The 15383-nt window shown below is 40.1% G+C and overlaps 1 protein-coding gene across 1 annotated transcript in view; it reads right to left on the bottom strand.

Annotated features, from left to right (window-relative positions):
- Positions 1-15383, bottom strand: part of Cpd (carboxypeptidase D) — a 68346-nt gene that overhangs the window by 4273 nt on the left and 48690 nt on the right. The window contains exons 13-20 of the mRNA XM_040749169.1: positions 10703-10898; positions 7951-8086; positions 7317-7448; positions 6238-6333; positions 6069-6133; positions 3200-3331; positions 1884-2069; positions 1236-1335 (exon numbers count right to left, since the gene is read on the bottom strand). Coding sequence (XP_040605103.1) covers positions 1236-1335; positions 1884-2069; positions 3200-3331; positions 6069-6133; positions 6238-6333; positions 7317-7448; positions 7951-8086; positions 10703-10898 — 1043 coding nt within the window. The remainder of the gene's footprint in view (positions 1-1235; positions 1336-1883; positions 2070-3199; positions 3332-6068; positions 6134-6237; positions 6334-7316; positions 7449-7950; positions 8087-10702; positions 10899-15383) is intronic.

Raw genomic sequence — 15383 nt, forward strand, 5'->3', positions numbered from 1 at the left:
CACTGAGTTGCATTCTCAGCTCCCCAGATTGTTGTTTTTTTCTTTTTTTAAACTTAAAAACAGTTACATTACAGCTTATTTATATTGTGTGTGTGCACATGTGTGCACCATGCATCCATATGGGGGTCAGAGGACAACTTGTAAGCAGTGGTTTTCTCTACTGTGCACAGGCTTCAGGGATTGAACTCAGGTCATCATTAGGCTTGTGCAGCAAGAGCTTCTACCCACTAAGCCATCTCAATGGCATTTATTTATTTATTTATTTATTTATTTAGACTGGATCTCACTGCATTTCAATCTGAGACTCATTATGTAGTCCTGACTGGTCTCTAACTTGCAGTGATCCTTCTGCCTTAAGCTCTCTTTTATTTTAAACATGTATACAAAGTTACCAAAACAACAGCTTAGCAATAACAACAGAAAATAACAGTCATGAAATAAAAATTGAGTTCATAATAGCTAAAGGCTGGCAAAGCTAGATTTGACCCACCACTGAATCCGGCTCCTGTGCCTTTAACCACCAAGTTCTTTGCATTTTTCCAGGTTCAAATGAGAATACCAAGAACCCCACAAGAGGTCCTGTGATCACACCATGTTCCCCACATTCACCCCAGACCCCCACCCTCTTGGGTTTTTGCTTTAAGTCCTGAGAAGTGCATGGAAGATCATGGTGTTAGACAGATGCAGCACAGTGGAACATTGTCTTTTCCATCTACTTTCCCCCTAACCTTTCAGTAATTCAAGCATGTCACAAATTAACCCAGGGGAGAAAATGTTTCCTCTTTCCTGAACCTTAAAAAAACAAAATATAACTTCCAGCAGCCAGTGTGATCTTGATATAGAGCAACATTTGCTTGTTTAACAATATCCAGTAAGATTCACTTGTGGTAACTATGGTAGTAGGGTCTGAGGATGCAAATCAACTCTCTGTTGCCTAGAGCTTTTATTTTGGTGAGGGACATTAAATGTAGACAATACAGTGGACAGATAAATATGGTATCTCTACTAGGGTAGAGATAGTAATAGGGCTACTGTGTTAGCTAAGATAATGAGGAAAGGTCTCTTGGTGGAGCCATAAAAACGTAATAGGAAAATAGCTTGGGGGAACCAGGTTTAAATAAATAGAATCTAGGGAAAAAGCAATCAGCTAGAGGTGTTTGTAGGGGATAGCCACTCTCAAAGCATAACAGCAGAACTAGTTTTAACTTCAAGTACTAAAAACTGAAAATTATTACCTGACACAGTTACCACGAGTTCCCTTGGCAAACCAAATATCCGGTTATCTGTATCAAAGACTATTAGCACAGAACTGGCTGCATCATGATGCACAAAGACCTAGAAGGATAAAGTGTAAGAATCATAAAGAAGTCACTATTGGGCCTGGAGAGATGGCTCTGCAGTGAAGAGCACTGGCTGCTCCTCCAGAGGATATGGATTTGGTTCCTAGCATCCGCACGGTGGCTCACAACCATCCTTAACTCCTGTTCTACAGAATCCAGGAATCCAAACCCTCTTCTAGCTCTGCATGGTGCACAGACATATATGCAAGCAAACATCCATACACATCAAATATTAAAATTAAAATTTAAAAAGTCACTATGGTATACTACAGCCCTGCTTCACTAAATATTTTTGGGCCTATAAAGCAAACCAGGAAGGTAACTCAGTGTCATCTAAACTACACAAAATACTATGCAAGATTTTCTTTTGTTGCTGAGGAACAACAAATACCTTTTGGCAACAAAAAGATAATAGACGCTATAATCAAGAGATAGGCATACTTTTCATTTCTTTGTTCCTTTCATGCTCTCTAACAAGTTTAAAAATAAGACACAAATGTTATTAACAATAAACACTTATATAATTCGACTTGAGTTTCTTACCTGTGAATGCTGCTGCTGGTACCCTTCAGCAATGGCATTGATGTTATGGACACCAGGTGCTAAAAGCACATGGAAATAACCCCCCTCTCTTGTGTGCACTTTTATTCCTTCATTGAGTACAATGACTGCTTTAGAGATTGGTTTACCAGTCTTGTCTTTAACTAACCCATGGACTCCTTTGTGAACCTGGAAAAAAATTTAACATAATTTATGTTTTAACAAGGCCAGCAGATATTTTACAGGCAATATCTTGAGGCTTGATCAAAATCAACCAATCTCTCTCTCTCTCTCTCTCTCTCTCTCTCTCTCTCTCTCTCTCTCTCTCTCTCTCTCTCTCTCTCTCTACACACAAAACAACAAAACCCTTGTAGTTATGGGTGGGGCACATCCTATAATCCTAGCTACTTAGGAGGCAGATGCAGATGCAGGAAACAGAGTTCAAGGCCACCCCCACCAAATTAGCAAACCTGTCTTTAAAAAGTAGGGGTTTGATGGTATATTATAGCTCAGTGGTAGAGTGCTTAACGAGAATACAAAGGGTTCTTGGTACTGCAAAAACCAAACCAAATCAAACATGATCTTGTCAGCCTGGCTTACCCTTTATCCCCACTGACCCTGACCACATTTGCTCACTAGCCAGAAGTAAGAGAAAGAATTCTGACTCTGAAAGCCTAAAGCATTAGAAGCAATCTTCAGATGGCTTGAGTTGCTTCCTTCCATTGTACAGTGACTGTAATTGTGTAATTCCTCAGCAGGAAGAACACGAAGCAGATTTAAGATATGTGCATGCATGGCATCTATTTTGGCAACAAAAAGATGAGCACACTTCAGGCTGGGGAGATGTCTTGGAGGAGGAGAGTGCTTTCCACCCCAGGGAGAGGAAAGCTGGCATAGATCCCCATAACCCATGTAAAAGACCAGATGAACATGGCAGCCCAGCTGTGATCCAGTGCTCAGGAGACAGAGACAGAGATGCCTGGGGAAAGTTGGCTAGCTAGACTAGCTAGATTAATGAGTTCTGGGTACAGCAAGACATCCTGTCTCAGTATATACAGTGGAAAGTGAGCTCAACCTTTGACTTACACACACACACACACACACACACACACACACACACTTACACACACACACACTCACACACACTTACACACACACTCACACACACAAAAAACAAATCTTTTGATATACATTTAAAAATTGTTTTAATAAAGGTTTTCATTGAATATACTCCTCTGATGAAGCCTAGCATGTATGAGGCTTTGGGTTTGACTCCCAGTATCAGAGGGAAACAGACAAAAAACTCAAAAAAAGCTCACCTCTACCAACATGCTAAGGAGAGACCTCTTGTTCTCTGCCCACAAGGCAGGAAGTTGAGCTGCACTAGGGAAGTAGCAACAGCTTGTATACACTGTGATTTCTGGACAATGGCCATAGGTAACACTATAATCCTGAAATGCAAAGTTCAGAATCAAATTAATACACGTAAAAATTAACTTTTTTTTTTTTTGGTTTTTTACGAGACAGGGTTTCTCTGTTTTGGAGGCTGTCGGTCCAGCCTGGCCTCGAACTCACAGAGATCCGCCTGCCTCTGCCTCCCAAGTGCTGGGATTAAAGGCGTGCGCCACCAAAGCCTGGCTAAAAATTAACTTTGTAAACAAATGAAACAAGAAGTGGGTGATGTAAGCAGCATTTGTGATGTATTTTACAACAAATATAAATAAGTCACCATGCATAATAATGGGTCACATACAGGACTGTTCATTCTAATGTGGCAGTGCTTCCCACAGAGCCTGTAAGTATAGATGATGTTTATTGGGGATTGCTGAATGAATGAGTCCACACAGAGAACCACCTTGCCTCTCAACTCTAGAACTCCACTGTTGCTCCTACAGCACTGAGGTAGAGGACAAGCCTAATCCCTTTAGTCTGAGCCTGCTGTGACAATGGCCACGGCCACAGTAGAACACGTAGTCAAGTGCAGGAACCACTTGTGCAGACAGGTTTCAAACTTTACATGCCATCACCCCCCAACTGTTCTTTTTCACATTTAGTTAATGATATTAACTAACTTTCTAACTTTCTCACATAGTCACAAAATTTCCTCTTTTTTAACACTTTCCTTATTTTTTGAGATTATAATGTAATTCTATCATTTCTCCCTTCTCCTTTCTCCTTCCAAACCCTCCCATATACCCCTTCTTGCTCTCTTTCTAGTCCATGACCTCTTTTTTCAATGATTGTTATTACATATATTATGTATATGCAAAAACATCTAAATATAACCTGCTCAGTCTACATAATGTTACTAATAAGCTGTGTTTCCAGGGACAACTTATTTGGGACTATAACCAATTGGTGTGGTATTAAATAACCAATAGGTGTGGTATTAGATAACCAATTGGTGTGCTGATCCTTGGGAAAAATTGAATCTTCCACTCTAAACATTCCTCAGTTGCCTATAGTTTAGCACCCTCCCCCCACCGCCAAATAGGGTTTCTCTATATAACAGCCCTGGCTGCCTTGGAACTCACTATGTAGACAGGTTGGCCTCAAACTCACTGAGATTCACTTGTCTCTGCCTCCCTCCCAGGTGCTGGGATTAAAGGTGTCTGCCACCACTACCCAGTGTGGTGTCTGTAGTTCTTTGTATATGGTTAAGGTCCTGTTCTTAACCACTAAGTCATCTCTCCAGCCCCCAACTAATTTTTAATTAACATTGTATGTGCATCTGTTGGGCCTAAGAAAGGCTCAGATGCGAGGCCCAGTATAGGCTCCTGAGCCTGACTTGAGTTTAGGGCTTGGATGCAAGGCCCAGTTTAAGCTCCTGAGCCTGGCTAGAGTTTGGCAACCTGTCTCTAAACTGTAACCTCCAAGTGGGGGTGACTCAGCCAGACCTGATGCAAGACTGCCCCCTGCCTAGCTACCTGCCTGCTTGGTGGAATACTATTGGCCCTTACTCCTCAGGTCACCTTACCCTATCCTAAGATTCCCATCCCCTACCTCAGCCCTATATAAGTTCCTGCCTGTTGGAATAAATCGAGATCCTGCTTCGACAGACTCCCGACTCAGTGTGTGTTTTTTCTTCCCGGTAACTAATGGGGGGAGGGTCTGAGTTGTCGACACTCACCATCCTGCTCAGCCCCGGGAAGAGATGGGCTGGACCGGCCCTTCCTCCGCTCTACCTGCAGGGAGGACCCTGCATGCATCCATGTCATGGTACATGTGTGGAGGCCAGGGGAGACATTGATTCTTGCTTTCCACTATATGCATTCTGGGGACTGAACTCAGATAATCAAGTTTGGCAGAGAGCACCTGTATGTCCTTGCTAGCCCACACCTGATTATAAAGTGGACAGAAGATTTGGATACTTCTTAAAAGAAGTCACACATACAAATGACCAACAGCCCAAGGTAGTCCAATATCTTTTGCCATCAGTGAAACAAAAGTCAAAACTACAATGAGATAATGTTACGTCAGGTAGGATAGGGAAGTTAAAGGAACAAGCGTCACTCAGGATATAGAGAAGATGAAGATGGAATCCTTGAACACAGCTGATAGGATCTAAGATGGCAGAGATGCAATGGAAAAGCCTGGTGGTTATTCAGAACATTAAAAATGGAATAAAAACAATACCTAGATACCTAGCAATGCCATTCCTAGCTCTTTACTTAAAGTGAAAAGTCAGGCTTAAAGATACTATATGCTTACGTCTATCAACACATAAACTGGTGAGCAAAATATGCTACTTATAACAGAATATTTTGTTCTAAAAATTATGCTAATATAAGAAGTTAGATACAAAAGGATTACCACATAAAGTCCTTTTATTTAGATATTTACAATGACAAATTCCTAAACACAGAAGTGGAGGTTACCAGGGACTGTGGACAGGGAGAATAGGGAGTCACTGTTTAACTGGTACAGACACAGTTTGAAGAAATGAAAAAAACTGGAAGGAAACTTGGTAGTGGTTTTACAAGACTGTAAGTATAGTTAATGTTATTAAATTATACAGTTAAGAATGTTTAAAATGGAAGATCACTGTCAGATTAATTGAAGGCCTAAGCATGTTGAGAAAGTCACAAGGCAGATGCCGATCACTTCCCTGTCTTACAAAAAGTAGCTCCTTTTTACTCAATGACCACCATTCTGAAAGCCATTCTAACATTGTTCTCTGAAACATACCTTCATACTGCCCAGATGACTGTGCCATTCTGCTCCACGCATTACTCCTCCTGGAATGTTCTCATCTATAAAATCATTGTGAGATGTATGACCAACAAGACCAAAAGGCTCTCTTCTCCCCCAAAACAATCAACCAAAATGAGTAGCACAGGGTAGGGGAAATGCCTACCTGATTTATTTGGGCAACTGGGCTGACCCATGTGCATCGATGGATGGTTATTTGCATAAAGAGATGCCAAATGCTTTAAAGTTTCTTTGTTTTCCACTACCAAGAAGAAGAATTTGAAAGTCAGTGGATAAATTGAAAAGATTTTTGCTCAAGTTCAACAGTATGGATTTGAGTCCTCTTCTAGTAAGTTCTGCACCCCACTGAAGTTTACTGAGGAGTTTACCATAAATAATAACATTGTTTTGTTTAGTCCAAGATAATCATACTTAGGAGCAAACATCTTCCTTACATTAAAGAAATACTAAAAGTGAATTTATACAATGAGTACTATACTAAGATACAATCTTCTTTCAGTTTACTGTATCTCAGTTATGGACAACTGGGGCCTAATAAAAATATCCCTTGTAACCGCATAGAAAATAACTCAAACTAGCTGGGCAGTGGTGGTGCACACCTTTAATCCTAGCACCCAGGAGGCAGAGACGGGCAGATCTCTGTGAGTTCGAGGCCAGCCTGGTCTACATAGTGAGTTCCAGTACTGCCAAAGCAACAAACAGAAACCCTGTCTTAAAAACAAATAAACAAACAAAAAACAGATGAAGAAATAAACAAAACAAAAAAACAAAAAAGAAACTAACTCAAACTGTCTGCATATACTATGACCTGGTGGAGATTCAACAAGCAACCGTTTAGCTTACCACAAGGCACAACCCACTAGGCAAGGTGTCAAGCATGGGAGGCAGTCTTAGGCTGTTACCATGAGCATTTGGCACTGTGCCATACTTCCTTTGGTATTCTCAAGTTCTATAAACACTAATTCCTCAAAACCTGACTGTAGACCACACTGGACAGATATGCCTAGATGCTGTGACTCATACAGCTTAGCCTTCCTCAGGCCTTCCCTCTCCAACTTGCCCCAGTGCTTCCAGTACAGGATGGACAACTGTCTAGGGTGATTGTTTGAGCAGACAGTAAATAACTGTCCACTACTGAAAAACACTTAGAAGGAAGGCTACTTAGTGACTTGGAATTTCCTACAAGGCTTAAATACTACATGTGTGGACTGTTACTCAGTATACCTGTCTGGACTGGCTTGTCATAGGGATACGTGACCAGCACAGAACCACCGTCTAAAGCAATGGAAAGGCTGAAATCCTGTTTCTGAATCAAGTTTTCAATGATGGCTTTGGTCTCAGGTTGGGAAGCATTACCTAAAAAAGAGAAAAGTTGAATATCAAGTTCTAAATTTTAGTGAAAGCATATAGAAATACTCTATTTGAATTCCATTATAACTCTGGCTTACAAAACTTGTGGGTAATTGTCTCTCCACGTGCTTCCTCAAGCAAAAAAGATAAGTTCTTACAGGGAGGTTATTCTGAGTAGTGCATAGTTTGAGATAATGTATGCACATTAGTAACATTATATATAACAACATCAGAAGGGTAGAGAGAGAGTGCCATTGAAACGCCCCAATGATCCTGACTATGTTTCTTCAAAAAACAAACAAACAAACACAAAATTCCAATTATTTTTACAAAGTGAAAGAAAAAAAGTTCAAAATATTTTTCTGGATATTTATATTGATTTATACTTTGCACTCAAAACCTAGACAAGTACTGCCCCATTCCTCATCTACAAAGTGGGGTTGACCAATCTCCTAGTACAGAAAGAGCTATCCCCAAAGTACTTTAGTGGCGTAAAATTTAGTCCTACTTGTGAAGTCTGTGTCCAGGTCTTTGCCACGGGCATTTGTTTGCCCAATCTTTGAGGTGCACTCTTTCTCTTGTGCTCGCTCCCGTCCATCTGGGTTTAGAGAAGGTACGATCACAATTCTAGTCCTGTCAACCAACTAAAATGAAAAAGAAATCAAGAATTTGTTAGCTCTATGTGGAATTGACACGTCCTTTCCCCCCCAAACACAGTCTTTATTGTTCATTTTAAAAGGCAGAACACTAAAAGAAACTAAAATGTAAAACAGAATTCTCATGTGCTTCAGACAAAGTTTTTTTTTAAAAAATGAGACAATATTGCATAATGTTCCTCATGACCTCTTGGTGACAAATAGGGGTCATAGAAGCATGCTAGGCAGGCAAAATTCAGTTTGCTGGTTGCTTTTCTGTGTAAGTTTTTACTGGAATAATCAAGCCTGTTCATTTTTGGTTAATTACTTTTGTAATAATGATGGGTGTGAGTAGCTATAGGATGTCTGCTCCTGCAAAGTATAAATATATACTTACATACCATCTGTCCCTCAGAGAAAACAATTGCTTATCCCTGACTTAATAATAATGGTGGGACTAAATACCAATGCCTTTTCAGACAAGGAGAGTTGAAAACAACATATCCAAAAACCCCAGGTAGGTTATGTGCCTTGCTATAATTTGTCCTCCAGATGCTCCACGGGCAGTAATACCTATACATGTGACATGACACAATCTCTGAGGTGCTTCACCCTATATCTTCACTGTCATTTTGACTAGATTAAGACTCAGTTCAGGAACATACCTCTGGACATGTCTGTGGGGTTGTTTCTAGAAAAGTTTAGCTGTGGACCCACCCTTGTATGGCACCATCCCACAGACCAGGATCTTAGAGAGAATAAAAAGGAGGAAGTAAGCAGACTGCGTCATGTCTGTGCTTCTGACTTTGGGCCCACTGTGACTGGCCACTTCCTGCTCCTGAACACTATAGGCCTTCACTATCACACCGGGCTCTTATCTCCTCATAGCAAGAGGCACAATAAACCCTCTGTTCCTGAAAATACAGGAGACCCTTTAACTCATTGGCTTTTAAACCTCTGCCTTTGGGAGATTCTTTCTAAGATAATTTATGCTTCACCAGAGACCTACTCAGCACAATCTCTGGATCCTATCATCTCTCCTCTCTTTTGGCAGGGTCTACTGTATCCCAGACTGGCTTCAAAAGCTTTATGATTCCTGATAAAGGATTTTACCTGTGAAATGGTACAAGTTTATATATACAACCTAGGCTGCCTAGGCTGGGGTATAACTCAGTGGTAGAGCATGTACCTAACATGTACAAGGTCCTGAGTTTTGTTTGTAGTGTATGAGTGTACATAAATGCTGCTGAATTAATCCAATTTAAATTTGTATTAATAAATGAAAATCCATACCACATGCCTAAATCCCAGAGCATCAGAAGCAGAGGTGGGAGTATTGGGAGTTTGAAGCCAACTTAGGCTATATAGCAGTTCAAAGCCAACCTTGGCTATATAGTAAAACTATCTCAAACAAACAAACAAACAAACAAAAAAAACAAACAAACAGCTTGAAGCTGTGACAGGTGTGTGTGTGTGTGTGTGTGTGTGTGTGTGTGTGGTCGTGAGGGAAGCCTAAGTAGTTATAAAAAAACATATTGATGCCTTCTGGGTATGAAGTCCAAGCACTGGTGTTTCTAAAGGCTCTGAGGTATTTCTAATATGCAACCAGCGGTTTCACTATCTTATACTATCTCATCTTAAGAAAGAAAAAAAAAAAAACAAGTGAGGCACTTTTGCAACCTGTAAGAAGTTGTTAATAGAATTTGCTTTGCTGGAGATGATGAAATAATTTTTTTATTAAGTCTGATCCTGATCAAGACACCAGTTCTTTCTCAGTCTCTTTGGGGGCAAACTGGTGCAGTATAGCAGCACTGCATGGACTTTACACAAGATACACTTGGTGTTTGGTTTTTAATTACAAGAAAAATAACACAAACAACAGACTTTATATGTTGGTTTAAATACTGGCTTCCAGGTGTTTTGTAAATTAACAAATACCTCTACCTCAGTTTCCACCTGTGTGGAATAGAGATCCCCATCCTTGAAAGGATGAATAACAAAGTACTGGGCAATAGTCTGCTTGCACAGTCAGTGTATGTTCAGCAAGTACTAGTTCTCCCCACTTTTCCTAATTCAATATAGGCAGTCTAATTACTGGGTGTTCTTGCCCTCCTTTCCCTAAAACAACAGAAAAGCAGGACTTGTTAATCATATATGCCTAAGCCACAGATGGCTCAGTTAGATAATGCTGTATCAGTTTGTATATAATTATTTACAGTTAAGATTCCCAATGACTTTATATATTACATGAAAAGTTAAAACAAATTATGTCTTTCACTCTATTTTTTCAATACAGTGGCTCACTTATAAGTAATTGAGAATGGCAGTTCCTCGAGTTAGAATGCACAGAATTGTGGGTAAGGTTAAAGGGAGCCTCTGCTTTAAAGGAGTACAGAACTGACTGCAAACTTTTAGGACTTTTTTCTTCTTTGCCTCTCAACATATACAAGAAACATAATAGGAGAACACTAAGAACAGTGAGTATATTCAAAGATTATTATTTTTCTTACAGTAACACAATGTACAAAATCTAGTAAGAAATATAAAAGATTTAAATGGTGCCCTGATAGCAATGATCCTGGAGTCTTTGACTTTAAAGTATGGCAAAACAGGCTATTCTCTTACTTGGGTAACCACTGGGTTCTTTTTGTAATTCAGGCAAAGAAATTCTGCCAGAGCCAAAAGCAGTTCAGTTCCAACCGGAGCATTTCCATGGATACCAGCAACAAAACGAATCTTTGGTTCTTCAGGTTCTGATACGTTGGGTTTATTGGAGATTTCGAGGGACCAAATGTGACGATACTCAGCACTCTGTCCCAAACTATCAATAGCCAGAAACAAGAAGTCAGCAAGGAATCAACAAAGCACAAACACCCTTTAAAGTATTTTAAAGAGTGAGTCACAGTGTCAGAAAACCTTAGGAGGAACAATCTTCCTTGAGCAAAGAGAGTGACACAAAAGTAGAACATTGCCAGACTCAGAATCCATGGCTCTGCTGGGCAGCCCTGCAGACTCAAGTCCTCAGGCCTCACCACACTGCTCTACTGGGGTCTGTCTTTCACACTGAGTCACTTCAATTCTTATTATGGAAATATTTAAATATACCTAATGCAGGAGTCTCAATGCAGGAGTTTTCTTTAAAATCTAAATTAATCTATATGAATAATACAGTTTATACACTTTACAATATATGCAATATCAGTTTGACAGGAAAAGCTAAGTCAATAAAAAAATAAATTATCAAATTTCCACTTTCACAAGAGTTTTGAGCTCAAGGCTGGCTTTTCTTATTGTGACAGAGCTGGTCAGGAGTTATGTATTAGCATTAAATTGAAAAACATTAATAGGATAAAGGTCATTGCTTTTCCATGATACCATTCAATGATACTTAGTGCTTGGTGATACACCACCTAAAAAAGGTCTGTCCCTACCAATGGCAGATATGCTGTATTTTAAGGAAATAGCTAATTTTCAGGAGCACCTTGAATTATAAACTTTTGAATCAAAAACCCTTGAATTAGAAGGGTTAAAAAAATTAAATGGCCTAAATTAGCTAGCAGAATAATGTTCAATTTAGGTTTTATTTTAAATAAGGAGACTAAACTGTATATGGTAGTATGGTAGATGACTTAGATGACTTTAAACCCCATCAAGGCAGAAATGCTAAAAAACAAAAACAAAACACACACACACACACACACACACACACACACACACACACACACACAAAAAAAAAACAGTTCAATAAAGAAAGTTGAGGAAAGACTTGAGTCCTCCCAGACCCCACCCCTGGCTCTCCTCACACCTGCACGCCTGGCCTCAGGTGAGCTTGGGTCCTCCTGGGGACCCAATGGCTGCCCATCACCCCCTCCCTCAATCCTCAGGACCCCCACTCCTGAGCCCCCACAGGAAAGAGGTGAGTTCTCCCAGACCCAACCCCCAGTTCTCCCCACATCTGTGCCCAGCCTCAGGTGAGCTTGGGTCCTCCTGGGAACCCAATTCTTGCCTATCAACTGCTCCCTCAATCTTCCAGGGCCACTCCTGGCATTGAGTGGATCCACCCACACAACTAGGACGTGAGTCCTCCCAGATCTCACCCCTGGCTCTCCCCACACCTGCATGCCTGGCCTCAGGTGAGCTTGGGTCCTCCTGGGGACCTAATCCCTGCCCATCACCCGCTCCCTCGATCTTCTGGGGCCACTCCTGACATCGAATGGACCCTGCCAGAGAGGAAGGAAGTGAGTTCTGCCAGACCCCACCCTTGGCTCTCCCCATACCCGTGTGCCCGACTTCAGGGAAACCAGTGGAGACCTGAAGAAGGGATGGGAAGACGACAATATAAGAACACACTTAGCAATAGAAAGACCAATATGACTCCACCAGAACCTAGAAACTTCACACCAGCAAGACCTGAAAATCACATCATAGATGAAGCAGAAGAGACAGACCTTAAAAATTATTTTATGAAGATGATACTGACCCTCAAAGAGGAAACAAGAAATAGAAGAAAAAACAAACCAAAAAATTGAAGAAATAAACAAATATCTTAAAGAATCTAAAGAGAATCAAGAACAAACAAACAAACAAGTGAAGGAAACAACCCACGCAGTCCAAGCCTTGAAAACCAAAATAGAAACAATAAAGAAAATACAGAATGAGGGGATTCTGGAAATAGAAAAGAGGGGTAAATGATCAGGAACTACAGATGTAAGTATAACCAATAGAATACAAGAGGTAGAAGAGAGAATCTCAGGTGTTGAAGACTCATTAGAGGATATACAATCTTCGACCAAAGAAAATTTCAAGTCCAACAAACCCTTAACACAAAATATCCAGGAAATATGGGACACCATAAAGAGGCCAAACCTGAGAATAATAGATATAGAAGAAAGTGAAGAAATACACTTCTTGGGTGTTGGTGGCACACGCCTTTACTCCTAGCACTCGGGAGGCAGAGGCAGGCAGATCCCTGTGAGTTCAAGACCAGCCTGGTCTACCAAGCGAGTTCCAGGACAGCCTCCAAAACAATACAGAAATACAGCTCAAAGGTACAGAAAATATGTTCAACAAAATTATAGAAGAAAACTTCCCTAACCTAAAGAAGGATATGCCTATGAAAGCATAAGAATCTTACAGAACACCAAATAGACTGGACCAGAAAAAGAAGTCCCCTCACCACATAATAATCAAAACGTCAAACCTACAGAATAAAGAGAAAATATTAAGAGCAGCTAAAGAAAAAGGCCAAGTAACATAAAGGGAGACCTATCTGAATTACACCCGACTTCTCAATGGAAACTATAAAAGCCAAAAGATGTTCTACAAACGCTAAGGAAACAAGGATGCTAGTCCAGATTACTGTTCTCAGCAAAGCTTTCAATTACCACAGATGGAGAAAACAAGATATTCCATGACAAAATCAGATTTAAACAATACATATCCACAAATTCAGCCCTACAGAAAGTACTGGAAGGAAAACTTCAACCCAACAAAGATAACTACACTCACAAAGACATAGGCAATACATAATCCCACTTTACCAAACACCAAAAGAAAAAGGGAGGGAAACTCACACACAATAACACCACCATCAATAAATACAAAACAAACAAGAATCAACAATCAATGGTCATTAATATCTCTCAATATCAATGGTCTCAACTTGCCTATAAAAAGACACAGACTAACAGAATGGATACGTAGACACAACCCATCCTTTTGTCCCATACAAGAAACACATCTCAATGTCAAAGACAGACATTACCTCAGAGTAAAGGGTTGGGAACAGATTTTCCAATCTAACGGACCCAAGAAACAAGCTGGTGTAGCAATCCTAGTATCTAATAAATTAGACTTCAAATTAAAATCAATCAAAAGAGATGAAAAAGGACATTTCATATTCATCACAGGAAAAGTTCATCAAGATGAAGTCTCAACTCTGAACATCTATGCCCCAAACATAAAGGCACCCACATTCATGAAAGAAACATTACTAAAGCCCAAATCGCACGTAAAATCTCACACACTAGTAGTAGGAAACTTCAACATTCCACTCTCACCACTAGAAAGGACCTCCAGACAGAAACTTAACAAAGAAACAAAAGAACTAACAGAAGTTATGACCCAATTGGTTTTAACAGGCATCTATAGAACATTCCATCCAAACACAAAAGAATATACTTGCTTCTCAGCGCCCCATGGAACCTTCTCTAAAACTGACCACATAATCGGAAACATAGCAAACCTCCACAGATACAAAAAAATTGGAATAACCCCCTGTATCTTATAGGACCACCATGCTTTAAAATTAGAATTCAACAACAACACAAATCGCAGAAACCCTACAAACTCATGGAAATTGACCAATGCACAATTGCACCATCCCTGGGCCAAGGAAGAAATAAAAGAAGAAATTAAAGACTTCCTGGAATTCAATGAGAATGAAAATACAATATACCCAAACTTATGGGACACTTTGAAAGCTAAGAGGAAAGTTCATAGCACTAAGTGCCCACATGAAGAAACTGGAGAATAGTCACACTAGAGAATTAATAACACAACTGAAAGCTCTAGAACAAAAAGAAGCAAACTCACCAGGAGGAGTATACACCAGGAAATAATCAAATTGAGGGTTCAAATCAATAAAGTAGAAACCAGGAAAACATTGCAAAGGATCAATGAAACAAAGAGTTGGTTCCTTGAGAAAATCAACAAGATACACAAACCTTTATCCAAACTAACCAAAAGGCAGCGAGAGAGAGCATGCAAATTAACAAAATTGGAAATGAAAAGGAGGACACAACAACGGACACTGAAGAAATCCAGAGAATCATCAGGTCATACTTTGAAAACCTGTATGCCACAAAATTTGAAAATCTAAAGGAAATGCAGAATTTTCTGGACAGATATCATTTGCCAAAATTAAATAAAGAACAGATAAGCAATTTAAACAGACCTATAGCCTGTAATGAAATAGATGCAGTCATAAAAAGCCCAGGCCCAGATGGCTTCAGTGCAGAATTCTACAGAAATTCAAAGAAGAGCTAATTCCAATACTATTCAAAGTGTTCCACACAATAGAAGCAGGAGGTTCGCTGCCAAACTCTTTTTACGAGGCTACAATTTCCTTGTACCCAAGACACAACTAAGAAAGAGAACTACAAACCAATTTCCCTCATGAACATTGATGCAAAAACACTCAATAAAATACTAGCAAGCCGGGCGGTGGTGGCGCACGCCTTTAATCCCAGCACTCGGGAGGCAGAGGCAGGCGGATCTCTGTGAGTTCGAGGCCAGGCTGGACCGA

This window comes from Mesocricetus auratus, unplaced genomic scaffold (assembly GCF_017639785.1).
Source record: "Mesocricetus auratus isolate SY011 unplaced genomic scaffold, BCM_Maur_2.0 Super-Scaffold_100007, whole genome shotgun sequence".
NCBI classification, from domain to species: Eukaryota; Metazoa; Chordata; class Mammalia; order Rodentia; family Cricetidae; genus Mesocricetus; species Mesocricetus auratus.